The sequence below is a fragment of the Sminthopsis crassicaudata genome, chromosome 1 (assembly GCF_048593235.1).
Source record: "Sminthopsis crassicaudata isolate SCR6 chromosome 1, ASM4859323v1, whole genome shotgun sequence".
Classification (NCBI taxonomy): Eukaryota; Metazoa; Chordata; class Mammalia; order Dasyuromorphia; family Dasyuridae; genus Sminthopsis; species Sminthopsis crassicaudata.
The window spans coordinates 423,884,079-423,897,208 of NC_133617.1; the positions used below are offsets into that span (position 1 = coordinate 423,884,079).

The 13,130-nt window shown below is 37.3% G+C and overlaps 1 protein-coding gene across 20 annotated transcripts in view; it reads left to right on the forward strand.

Annotated features, from left to right (window-relative positions):
• RBFOX1 (RNA binding fox-1 homolog 1) overlaps positions 1-13,130 on the forward strand; it is a 2,692,248-nt gene that overhangs the window by 249,265 nt on the left and 2,429,853 nt on the right. For all 20 annotated transcript variants that reach the window (XM_074280462.1, XM_074280471.1, XM_074280466.1 and 17 more), the window contains exon 2: positions 881-919. In XM_074280462.1, coding sequence (XP_074136563.1) covers positions 881-919 — 39 coding nt within the window. The remainder of the gene's footprint in view (positions 1-880; positions 920-13,130) is intronic.

The window sequence follows — 13,130 nt, forward strand, 5'->3', positions numbered from 1 at the left end:
AGCAGATTAATAACAAGTTTTAGCCACATTATCCCTTCTTTTCACCAAGTCCCAGAGTACTAGGGACTCTTAGTCTGATTTGATTCTCCTCATTTGAAAATCCTTGTTCTTTTGTTCTTTTTTTTTTTTTTTTAAAGAAAAAAGACCAAAGTAGGAGAAGGCTTAAGAAAAGGGTAAGAATAAAGTTATCTTTCCCTTCAGATAACTAAGAATGCATTAAACATTTTTTTTTCCTTCAAGATGACCTAATGTCATAGGTTTAGAGCTAGAGGAGACTTGGAGGTTCAACTTTATTCCTCATCCCTAGTCATTTGAGATAATGTCACATAGCACTGGCCAATTGTATCATTACCCACAAACACTGTAGCTACACTATGGGAATGTTGACTTGCTCATAGAAAAGACAATAGAGGTCAGTGAGTCATTGAAGATAATGGTCTTCCACCATTGAAGTTGCAATGGAGGACAATTAGTAGAGTTTTCCAAAGGCTAGAAGCTGAACTTAAGAGTCAGTGTGACAACAGCATATACTTATCTGTGTAATCTTGGGCAAGTCTTATACTCTTTTTGTGTTTCAGTCCCTTATATGTAAAATGAAGAGGATTGGACCCAATGGCTTATAAGTTCGCTAAATTAACAATTATTTGAATCCAAATGCTCATTTTACAAATGAGAAAAGCTGACAGAAAATTACCTTCCCACTGCCATTAATTTCAGTAAATAATAAGTTAACTAGATCCTCTTTCTGATTTCATGGAAACTCCCTAGGCAGACTGTTACATGAGTAATGTTATCATTTCTAAGAAAGGCAACAAAGCTTGAAGACAATATTTTAATTGTAAAACTAACCATTTTATTTGTTTCTTTTTTTTTAATCCAGGCTCAACTAGCCCTGTCCTACAGTCTAGCAGAGACCCAGGTAAGTTGTTTATTTTCTCTTACTTCCTGCCATTTTTTCCTACATTACTTGAACATGATGGAGACTAACAAATAAGAATGTCTTAGATACTTTAGTAGCATGGCAGCACTGTACAGCCATGAAGTTTGAGCATGGGAACCTAGGTAGAGTGGGTATCACATTCAGAAAACCAGTAGTTACCGCTATCCCTATCATATAAGCTTTATTAACCCTTAGAGACTGTTCATAGTCCCTTTAAAGGAGACTCTGGGAATTTGTTGGGAAAGATATTTCACTCTGTAAGATAAGAATCAAGCTTTGTATTTAGGTTTTTACCTCTATCCATATCTATTTATCAAGGGTATATTCCTATGCCCATGTCTATAATTATTCTTTCCATTCACTTCTATTCCAAATCCAGTGTTAAGATTCTACTTAGAGTAAGCCTGATCTTGAACCTAGTACTTGTATTATAGGCAATATCCAAAGATTATTATGTAACACCCCAGTTTAGGGAAGTACTCTGAAGAATTTCTTAGATTTCATGCATAGGAGTTTCCTCTAAGTTGAAAGTCTTCTTTCTCCCATGTGATACTGCAGGGCCCTTTGGGAATGACATTCTCTAGTTCATATGTCAGGATAAGGGCGAGAAGGTGGGATAGGTGGTCAATTCTAACAGTTTATCTGATTTGCCTGAATGTCAGATGCAATCTTAACTTGACCCTGTAGGAGCTATTGGACTCTCTGAGGTACAGTGAGACAGTAGAAAGAGTTTGAGAATGGCAGAACCAGTGTTCAGATCCTATCTCTGCCACTAACCTGTGACCTTGGGCAAAGCAGTTAACCTTTATGGGTCACAATTTCTTCATTTGTAAAATGAAAGGGTCTCTAAGATCCCTTTTAGTTCTTGATCTATGAACTCTTGGTGTTATAGTGCCTCTCTGACATCTTCCACGTCTTCCTGCCTCCCAGAAATGTGAGCCAATTTTTCTCATCACAAATGACCCTGATAGAGACAAGTGTGGCTTCCAGGATGAGATTTGCTTTTATGCCATTGTAATCAGGGGTTATGTTTCTATGAGTGAGAATGAAGAAGCATTACGTTCTCATGCATCCCTCTGCCTTTTTATTAGCACTGAAGCTGCTAGTGCTTGGCCATATAAGAGTATAATTGAACCAAGCTAATCTACACCTTAGGGCAATGTATTTTTTATTGATTCCAACTCTACATTATTATTGTTGCTTAATGAGGAGCTAATGTAATTTCTAATGAAGCCACATGGCCCTTGGATAGATGAACTCAGATTTTATTTCCCTTGTGATGGAATATACTCTCTTCAATTAAAAACCCAGGAAGTAAAATTAATACAAATGTAAAATTTTTTAAAGATTAGTGTCAAGACAGCAGCTTTTTATTATGTATGTAAATTCTTCAGTAATGGGATTGAAGAGGAGAGCTTCAAGTGTGTGGCTAGTCCTTAAGAGTATCTAAGATGGTTTAAATAGTAAAGACGGCTTTGAAGGAGGCTAGGGATCTATAGCTCTTCTTAAAGAGCTGCAGGTCTGCCCTGTCCTTTGAGTGATCTTTGGGATGTGCATTGGGTACAGAAAGGTATCCTTTCTGTGATTGCTGTCTTGTGCCAGGACTACCTTTTCCTTAGGATTTTTTTATGTGTCTCATGGATGCAAAGATGGATTGCTTAGAGAAGGTGCATTGTATCAGACCCTTGAGGAGGCTATGATCAGCACTATCCTGAAGGGACGGTATGTTCTATATGATTTTAGAGAGCAGATTCTGTTGCCTAAGCCAAATGACATGTAGGGAGGAAGGGAACTATGGACTTTAAGTCTTCTCTCTGTGCTAGGGGTTTGGAGGAAAGAAAGTGAAATCCACTTCTGCAAATGATTCAATGGAGCCTGAGGGAATGTAGGAGAAGAAAATCATATGGGCTGTTAAATATTTGTTCCTCTCTTCCTTCTACCAGAAAGCGTGTTAGGGTAACTCTGGGACAGGAGGAGAGTCAGCTGATGGAGCAAATCCATTTCTGAGGCAAGCTCAGCACAGCCAGCTGTTAATGCAAACTGAACCTCAGGGGGTATTTTGAGGGTCATCTTGGAGGAGACCCAAAATATCCTTCCCCTGATAGATGATTTCTGGGTTGTCTGGGCAGTTTTTGAATAATCTCTCTCTCCCTACTCAGGCTTGAAGCTTTAAGAGGATGAAGCTAGGGATTCTAAGCAGACGGGGGGGGGGGGGGGGGGGATGTGTGAGGGTGAGGGTTATTGGCAAGCCCTAGGGACTAATGGCCTTCTTTTTAAGGATTCAGACTAGGGTGGGCAAGGGCAGCAGTACACGATCAATTAGAGCATATCTGGTGACTGAAAAGGAGCTTAAGAGTTTTTCCAACAATTTTCCTCCTTTCTACCAGGAAGCAGAGCCCTTTCTTTAGTTTCCTTCTCTAGCTTCCAACTTCCTTTAATTGGTGCAGGAAAATTATTGTGGTCAACTATCACTGACAAAGCTTATGAGATGCTCTTGATTCTCCTTTACTTATATTTAGGAACCAAAGACTGTGACAAAGTTACTCTGTTTATTGCAAAGCTTGAAAACCATGGAGATGCCCAGAGTCTGTTACCAAACCCATTTATACCATGAGCTAAACTCCACCTGACCCTATCTGGCAGTGTGATAGAGAAGGAAGCAATATAATGGAGGTAGTACTCATAGTCCCTGGGATATCAATCAATAGAAAAGATGAATATATATATATGTATATATATATATATATATACATATATATATATATGCATATATATATGTATGTATGTATTTTAAAGCAACACATAAAGCTTTTTAGATGTGAAAATATTCTTTTGCAACAAACATGTTCAAAGTACCTACTGAGTGCTAGAGATTATGCTAAGTGCTAGAAAGACAAAAAGTTTAGATAAGATATAGTTTTGGGCCTCAAGAAGTTTGCAATCCCAAACTGCACTTATTTCATCATAGGGTGCTCCATATGAGGCACTCTACCACCAATGCAGAGCAGCACCTTCTCTCTAATTGCGAGTCTGGCAGAGTTGCCTACAACCCTGAATGGTTAAGAGATTTGCTCAGAGTGACACAGCACATGAGGAAAGACTTGAACTTGGGTCTCCCTGACAGAGAGGCAGCTGCATGCCTCAGTGGATAGAGTGTGGTTCTGGGGTTAGGAAGATCTGAATTCAAATACAGTCTTGGTCATTTAGTACCTGCTCAAGTCACAACCTCTGTTTGCCTTAATCCACTGGAGAAGGAAAGACAAACCATTCTTTACCAAGAAAACCTCAAACAGGGAGAGAAACAGCTATAACTCTCTGACACTGAGACTTGTTGTTTATTCAGTGGAAGCATTACACTTGGTCTAAGAGGAATCAGGGCAGCATTTCAGATAGTGAAAGCAAAGGTATTGGGGGGTATGAAGGTACCTAACACATAATTCTGGGGAATGGAGCACAGAGTTGCAGAGTATGGTATAGAAAGGCAGCTAGATGGTGCCATGGTGTATAGAGTGCACTATGTGTACTCTGCTCCTGTAGAGTCAGGAAGACTCGTCTTCCTGAGGTTTAAATCTGATCTTAGACACTTACTAGTTAAGTCACTTAATCCTGTTTGTCTCAGTTTCATCATCTGTAAAAAGAGCTGAAAAAAGAAATGTCTAACCATAGGATATTTGCCAAGAAAACTCCAAATGGGGTCTTGAATGGTGAAGTACAACTGGAGTGATTCAGCAACAATGACAACAAAATATGGATTTTAAATTTCATTTTTAGATAGCAATATTAACAACTAAGATTTATTTATTGCTTTCAGGGTTGCAAAGTGATGTATATACATTATCCCATTTGTTTCTCCAAACAGCACTATGAAGTGACTACTATTATTATACCCTCATTACAGATAAGGAAAACTGAGGCAGAGAAGTTAACCATTTTGCTCATAGTGATATACCTAGTAAGTATTTGAGACAGGATTAGAACTAGCCATGTCTTTCTAGTTCCATGTCCAACCAGAACTCTATCTGCTATGCCAAGTAAATGATTCAATAAGGAATCTCTTATAGATTTTTTGAGGAGCAGAATCACATGATGAAGATTCCTATGGTTAAAGCTGGTCTTTTGGCAGCCTGAAGGATGGATTAAAGAAAGGGAAGACAGAGTGAAAGAGGAAACATCTTAGTAGATCATTGCAACAGTCCAGGGAGGAAGTATTGAGGGGGTCTGTATGTGAAATAGTATGATAACAACAAGAAGAGAGTAGAAGGGACACGTCCAAGAGGTAAAGGACAGGGCAATGCTGTCAAAAGCAGATTGGCTCTGATGTTTGAAATCGAAGTTCAATAGGACACTTAGTACCGGTGTGAGTTAGTTAGGGAATGCTTCCCAGAGGTATTTGAAAAGCATGGGTTTTAAAGGAATAATGGAATATTAATCAGCAGAGAGGAGGAAATTTCAGATTCAAGGGGCTCACATTCACCTGAGCCTGCCCTCTTTTGCATATCTCTAGTCAACCTTTCTAGGTGAGTTGTCAGTTTGGACTTTACTGAGAGCTCTAAGAGGGTACTACGCTGAATCAGACCAAAGGACTTTCTGGTCTTTCCAATCAGTCAGAACGTTGGAGGTAGCAAGAACTCTGTCCCATTACAGCCTCTGCTGCTGGCTTTGTGAGCTTGGCAGCAGATGGTAGAGGCAGGTTGCTCCAGTAGCAGCTGGTCCCAACCCTCTTGAGGAGTCATGGACTCATTCAGGATCCCAATGTCTTATGGGGGCCATCAGCCAAGTGGCCCCGCATTGTCACCAGCTGTGCTGTACTCTCTAACTATTTGCACAAGGAGAGATGTTGCACATTTGGCCAAGACATTGGCAGAATGATGACACATGGTTAAGAGCCAGGGACAGGACAATAAAAGCACTCCTTTTCTAAGCATATGGAGAATAGGGTGGTAGGAATGCCAACTTTACTCAAATCTTCATCCTGTAATGGAGGTTAAGGAGAGGAGAGGGGGAATGGAATTTGGAGGAGTCACTTATACCTTCACCAGTCAAGGTAAGTAGCTCTTGCCCTTCCCCTTAAGTGTCCTTTGGCTTGAGTTCACCTTCCCGCTTGGCTTCCCCAAGGAGGCCCACCTCAATGTCTGATACATTCTCTTGCTTCCTCCTGACACCTCCCCTCCCAAGTGCCAGAAAGTTTGTAGAGATGCCAGCTGAGCAGTTGGCTGTCTGAGTTATCCTATCACTTCGTCACTTTGTCTTTGTTGCTGACAGATTCAGCCATAAACTGAGAATCAGACTTTTTCTTAATGGCATTGATCAAATTCATTAAAATATATTTTAAAATATGAATACATTTCTTCTTAATTCTTTAGAGGAATATGGGAGGCTCAGACCTGTGAAATGCCTTTTGGGTAGAAATGCCTTCTCGGTGTCATTGAAGTGAAATCACATTCCTTGAATAAGGAAGCTTCATTTCTATCTCTGTGTGGTGCAATGGCAAGTCAGAAGGCCTATGTTCAAATCTCAGATCTGATTATTAATAATTGTACCACCTTGGGCAAGGTGAATAAATCCTTCAGATTAGATGACTACTAATAATAGCTAATATTTGTGCAACACTTAAAGATTTGCAAATCACAATCACTTAATATTTATTATTTCATTTATCCTCATGATGATCTTGGGGGGGGGAGTACTCTTATTATTCCATTTTTCAGGTAAAGAAATAGAGACTCAGACTTGTGATCATCTACCTACAAAGTATCTGATGGACTCCTGACTCCAAGTCCATTGCTAGATCATGGAAATCCAATCCAAAAAATATTTCAGGAGCCTATGAACTTGAAGGAGAAAAATGCAATTTAATTTAATTTAATTCCTTATCCTGTAACTGAAATTTAGCATATTCTTTGGTATTTATAAACTTTAATCTAAGATGGGTTCTATGGCTTCCTTAGCCTCTGACAAAGACTTCATGCTACCTAGAAAAGAACATTTCATGTTGATCTCTAAAGTTCCTCTCAGGGACAACGAGGCGGCACAGTGAATAGGACACTAGCCCTGAGTTCAAATGTGACCTCAGACACTTATTAACTGTGTGAGCTTGGACAAGCCACTGAACTCTGCCTTAAAAAACAAGATCCCTTTCAGCTAAATGATTTCATATTGAGCATTTTATGAAAGTGGATTTTTTTGATGGAATCTCTATTGGAGTCCTATAAAATGTCTCATGTTGCAGAATATTTCTTCATTTTTCACATAATCATATGGCAAATTTGGAGATGGAAAGCTCACTTGTATGGTATGCTCATTCTTACTGTCAAGAATACTGACACCTGGAGAGTTACTTGCCTAAGGTCACTAAATTGTGAAAACTTTAATGTTTCAAGTTATTTCTGTGAAGGTATGCCCCATTCCTATTTTCCTTTTATTATCATCACTTTTTTTCTTCCAGTTTTTTTTCCCCAATTGACTTATGCACAGGAAAAACCTGCACAGATGGAAGGAGGTGAAAGGCTGGCTTGTCCCTGGAAGCCCAGGGAGCTACAGAATAGGCTCAAGGTCAAAACCTTGAGGGGATAGAATAGTGATGAAGGCAAGACTTTAGACTGAGTAATTCTGACCAGGCAGTTTTGTATTCCCTGATATCACCAGGTAGCTAGACAATTTAAATTCTAGGAACAAAGTCTTTGAAAATAATAAACTTCCCTGGACTCTCCTCTTCTGAGTGTGGAAAAGTACATGCAGAATTTAGGGACTATTTAAACCTGCTAGATGTATAATTTCAATGGCAATAATTATCTGACCTTTTAAAAAGAATCAATCTGTCTGGCAGCAACACATTTCTGAGATCTAGCCAAAGTGGGGACAGCCATTGGCATGATGGGGCCAGACAGAAGCTGAATTTACTTTTCACCAGAGGCCTGTCCTAAACCTGCCAAGCAAGTCCACATTTTTCTAACTGAAATTTGTGTACAAAAAGTGGATTTTAGCCAAAGTGGGAGGTCTTGCCTTGCTTCTTTAGCTGATTTTTAAAAGTAATGTTGGTTTCTATTAAGAATAACTAGAATTATGTAAGTAAGGAGATATAGGTACTGGTCAGACACTTCCCTTAAAAAGACGGCTTTTTTTTTTCCCCTGAGGCTGGGGTTAAGTGACTTGCCCAGGGTCACACAGCTAGGATGTGTTAAGTGTCTGAGACCAGATTTGGACTCGGGTCCTCCTGAATTCAAGGCTGGTGCTCTATCCACTGCGCCACCTAGCTGCCCCGAGATGGCATCTTCAATAAATAGAGAAAAAGTTATTTTCATGATATCCTCTGAACTCCTTTGTTATGTAAGATTTTTTTATTAAAGAAAATTTGTTATGTCCAGTATCTACAAAATAGAATCAATTTGGGCTAGTTTAGAGGGAATAAAATCTCATTCCAGAGAATGAATTGATATAATTGAATTGATAAAAACTAGATTCTATACATAATATAAAAAGTCACTTTTCATTTTACCCACTTAAGTCAGGTGTGTTTCTATGCGCCAGGGATTCCTCAGCTGATAAAATGCTATTTGCCATTATATCTTAATAGTGTAGATTTAAAACTAGAAAGAATCTTGGGTGTCATTAAGTTCAAGGCCTCTTTAACTTTTTCTAATTGTGACCCCTTTTTGCTGGAGAAATTTTTACACTATCTGAATATATATGTATACAAAATAGATATAGAAATCAAACATTTATGATAATCATAATTTCATGACTCCCACATTAAGAATCTTAAACCACAATTTAAAAAAACTGGGATTTAATTCATCCTCTTCATTTTTAAGATGTGAAAATTGAAGTGCACAAAAGTAAAGTAAAAAAAAAAATAAAAAGAAGTGAAATGTCTGAGATCACACATGTAGCAAACAGTAGTGGCCAAAGCACTAGATATTAAACTAGAGGACTTGGGTTCAAATCCCACCTCTGAGTTTTAATACCTTTGACTATGAGCAACTCATTTAACCTCTTTGGGCTTCTATTTCCTCATCTATAAAATAATGTGTACATTAAACAGCTTCTGAATCCCCTTTGAGCTCTAGATCTCTGAATATTTGTGCCACAATTTGAATTCTGATCTTTGTACTCTTGTCAGCATATTCTGTCAAAGATTCAGCTAATTTTGCTGTGTTCTTTCTCCGGTAATGTCTTGCTACCTTATTTTCTTAAAACAAAAACAAAAAAAAAAAGAAAAGAAAAGAAAATCTTTTATTAATGCTCACTCCCTTCTATCCCTATTGTTTCCTAGTGATAAATGCCCCTTCTCTCTAATTTTCCAGGGTCCTCAGAGGGGAGGGGAGCAATGTAATTGGCAGTCTCTTTATATTGTAATTCTTCTTCTTCCTCCTCCTTTCCCCCTGTATGTACAGAATTTTTCCTGGCTGCTGCCCTGGAAATGGCCTCTGATGTCTTGCTTGTCAGATTCCATCTCATTTTCTTATTTCTATATCTGCTGACATCTGTCACCTCTCCCCACCTTCTGCATTACTTCCATTTCCTTTGCTGTCGCCAATTTCACGAAACAGGGTAATGATCTTGTTATCACAAATTCAATGTTTTCATCCAAGATCAGAATTAAGTATAAAGTGAATCAGGATACCACACTGCTGACTGTGACTATGGACTTAATCCCAGTCCTTCTATCCCCAAAGTTTCAGTAAAGAAGAAAGTAAATGTCAAGTCATCTATGTGTGTATTACTCTAGAATTATTCAAGATATTTATTCTCTAGGCTCTGCTTATGTCAAATATTATGAATCTTATTGAAGTTTATACATCTGGGGGTTTGGGGGTTTCAAATTTAACACTCTCTATAGTATGCCAAATTCCTTTCCATTAAGATCCTTTGACCATTAAGATTTCATCAAATCATACCACTGGCCAGACAGATGTTCTAGTCTGGATTCCCAAGGATACTTTAAATATATGTAATATATATGCATATATATCTATATCTATTTTTAGCATATTAAATATTGTCCAATTAAGTTAAATAACTTAACATTCACTTTAAAAATTTTGAGTTCCAAATTTTCTTTTTCTCTCTTGTGTCTCTACCACCCCTAGAGAAATCAAGTAGTATGCATGTGAAGTCATGCAAATATTTTCATATTAGTTATGTTGCAAAACACACAAGAATGAAAAAAAAACAAAATGAAAAAGGTGGGCTTCAATCTGCACCCAGATTTCTTCAGTTCTTTCTCTCTGGAGATGGATAATATTTTCATCATGGGTCCTTTGGAATTGTTTTGGATCATTGTCTTAATCAGTGTCTCTAAATCTTTCACAGTTGATCATTGTTAAAAGTATTGCTGGGAAATTAGATGGTGCCATAATGCACAGAGTTCTGGGCCTGGAGTCAAAAAGACTCACTCCTCTTGGTGAGTTAAAATCTAGCCTTAGACAATTACTAGCTGTATGACCCTAGGCAAGTCACTTAATTCTACTTGCCTCTGTTTCCTCATCTGCAGAATGAACTGGAGAAGAAAATGCTAATTCACTCTAGTATATTTGCCAAGAAAACCCCAAATGAATTGGACATGATTGAAAATCAACCTCAATATTGTTATTATTGTATACATTGTTCTCCTGGTTCTGCTTACTTCATTTTGTATCAGTTCGCATAAGACTTCCCAGATTTTTTGAAACCATCACAAGATTCTCTTGAGTTCTATGTTTGGAGGTCAAACTTTTTGTTTAGCTCTGGTCTTTTCATCAGGAATAAATGGAATTCACCTGTTCATTGAATGTCCATCTTCTTCCCTGAAAGAAAATGCTCAGTTTGGCAGGGTAATTTATTCTTGTCTGCATTCCAAGTTCTTTTGCCTTTCAGAGTATCAACTACCAGGCCCACCAATTCTTTGAGGTAGAAGTGCTAGGGTTATTGGGTAATCCTTATTGTGTCTCTTCAGTATTTGAATTTTTTTTGGCTGCCTGTAATATATTTTCCTTGATCTGATAGTTCTGAAATTTAGCCACGATATTCCTTGGAATTTTAATTTTAGGGTCTCTTTTTGGTGTTTGGTGAATTCTTTCAATGGCTATTTTATCTTCTGATTCTATGACATCCAAGGAGTTCTCTTTGATGATTTCCTGAAAAATAGTGTCTAGGCTCTTTATTTTATCATGATTTTCAAGGAGTCCACTAATCCTTAGAGTGTCTCTCCTAGTTCTATTTTCCAGGTTAGTTGTTTTCCCAATTAGTTATTTTACATTTTTTTTTATTTTTCATTGTCTTTTTTTTTGTTTTACTTGACTACTTCTTGATGTCTCATTGAGTTATTCATTTCCATATTTTCAGTTCTGATTTTTAGTGAATTTTTAAAATTTACTTTTTTTTACTTCTTTTTGTATTTGTTCAATTGAATTTTTAAATGATTTGTTTTGTTCTATGGAATTTTTTCCATTTCATAAATTCTGTTTTTTAAGGAGTTCACAAATTCTCTTTTTAAGGAATTATTTTACAAGGAATCTTTTAACAGGAGACAAAGCACAATTTATTTTTCAGCAATATTATGAATTTACAATTAAAGTGACATTTACCCTCTGATCTTCAGGTGAGTTTGAGTAGTTATTTTTGACATAAAAAAAAGTTTTTTTTTAAACTTCAAAAGATACTCAGAGGATAGAAAGCAACAATTCCTCAAGCATTTATTAAGTGGATGTAGAGATAAAAAATGAAAAATATTCTCACCTTTAAGGTGTTAAATTCCACTGAAGGAATATAAGATATATAGGTAAATAGTTAATAAACTTTTAAAAAGTAACTGCTATGTGCTAGGCATAGTGTTAAGCACTGGGAAAGCAAAAAAAGACACAAGACAATCTTTCTTCTCAGGGAACTCACAGTCAACACTTAAATAGTTTATGTACAAACGAGCTATGTATGGGATAAATTGGAAAAATCTACAGAGCAGATGTGATAGAATTAAAGGTGATTAAGAAAGGCTTCCTGGAGAAGGTATGTTTTTAATTGGGACTTAAAGAATTACAGGAGGTAGAAATGAGGAAGAAGAGCATTCCATTCCTGGAGGAATAGTTAGGGGAAGTTTCCACAATATGGAAATAGAGTATCTTGTTTGAGGAACCACAACAAGCTAATGATTCTGTAGCCTTGGGTATGAATAAAATGGGATAGGGATGGGGTATAAGGTATAAGAAGACTGGAAATTCTAGAAAGAGGTCAGGTTATAAAGGAATTTAAATGCTAAATGTTGGTTTTTATATTTGATGCTGGAGGTGATAGGGACCCATTGAAGCTTATTAGGTAGGGATGTGATGTGGTCTGACTTGAATTTTAGGAAAATCAAGTTGATAGTTGAGTGGGAGTTGGAAGAGATTTATAATTGGCAAGCCAATGATCAAGCAATTCCAATAGTCCAGGCTTGAGATGATGAAAGCCTTCATTAGGATGGTAGCAGTGTCCAAAGAGAGAAAGGATAATATTGTAAATAAAACATTTATGAAAAATTAATGCAAAAAATTTTGTTGAAGGAGAATAATAACAGCTAGGAAAATAAGAAAGGTCTTGTGTAAGAAGTAATGACTAAGCTGAGCCTTGAAAATGGGCTAAAGATTCTCAGAGACGAAAGTAAAGAAGTGGAATATTCTGTTATTGTTCTATAAGAAATGACAAATCGGATGATTTCAGAAAAACCTGAAAAGGTTTACATGAACTCATATAAAGTGAAGTGGGTAAATTCTGGAGGACACTGTACATAGTAACAGCAATATTATACAATGAAGAACTTGGAATGACTTAGTTATTCTCAGAAATAAAATGATCTAAGATAATCCTAAAGGATTTATCATGAAAAATACTACCTTCTTCCAGCGAAAGAACTGATGGTATCTGAATATAGATTGAAATGTATTATTTTCTCTCCCTTCCTTCCTTCTTTCCTCTTTCCTTCCTTCTCTCCCTCCCTACCTCTCCCTTTCTCCCTTCCTTCCTCCCTTTATCTCTTTTCCTCCCTCCCTTTCTTCTTTCTTTCCTTCTTCCCTTCCTCCCTCCCTCTTTCCTTCCTTCCCTCTCTTCTTTCTTCACTCCCTCCCCTCTCTCTTTGAGTCTTCTAACACAAAATGACTAATAAGTAATTGTTTTATATGAATTGTACATATATAATCTATATCAGATTGCTTACAATCTCAGGGAGGAGGGGGAGAGA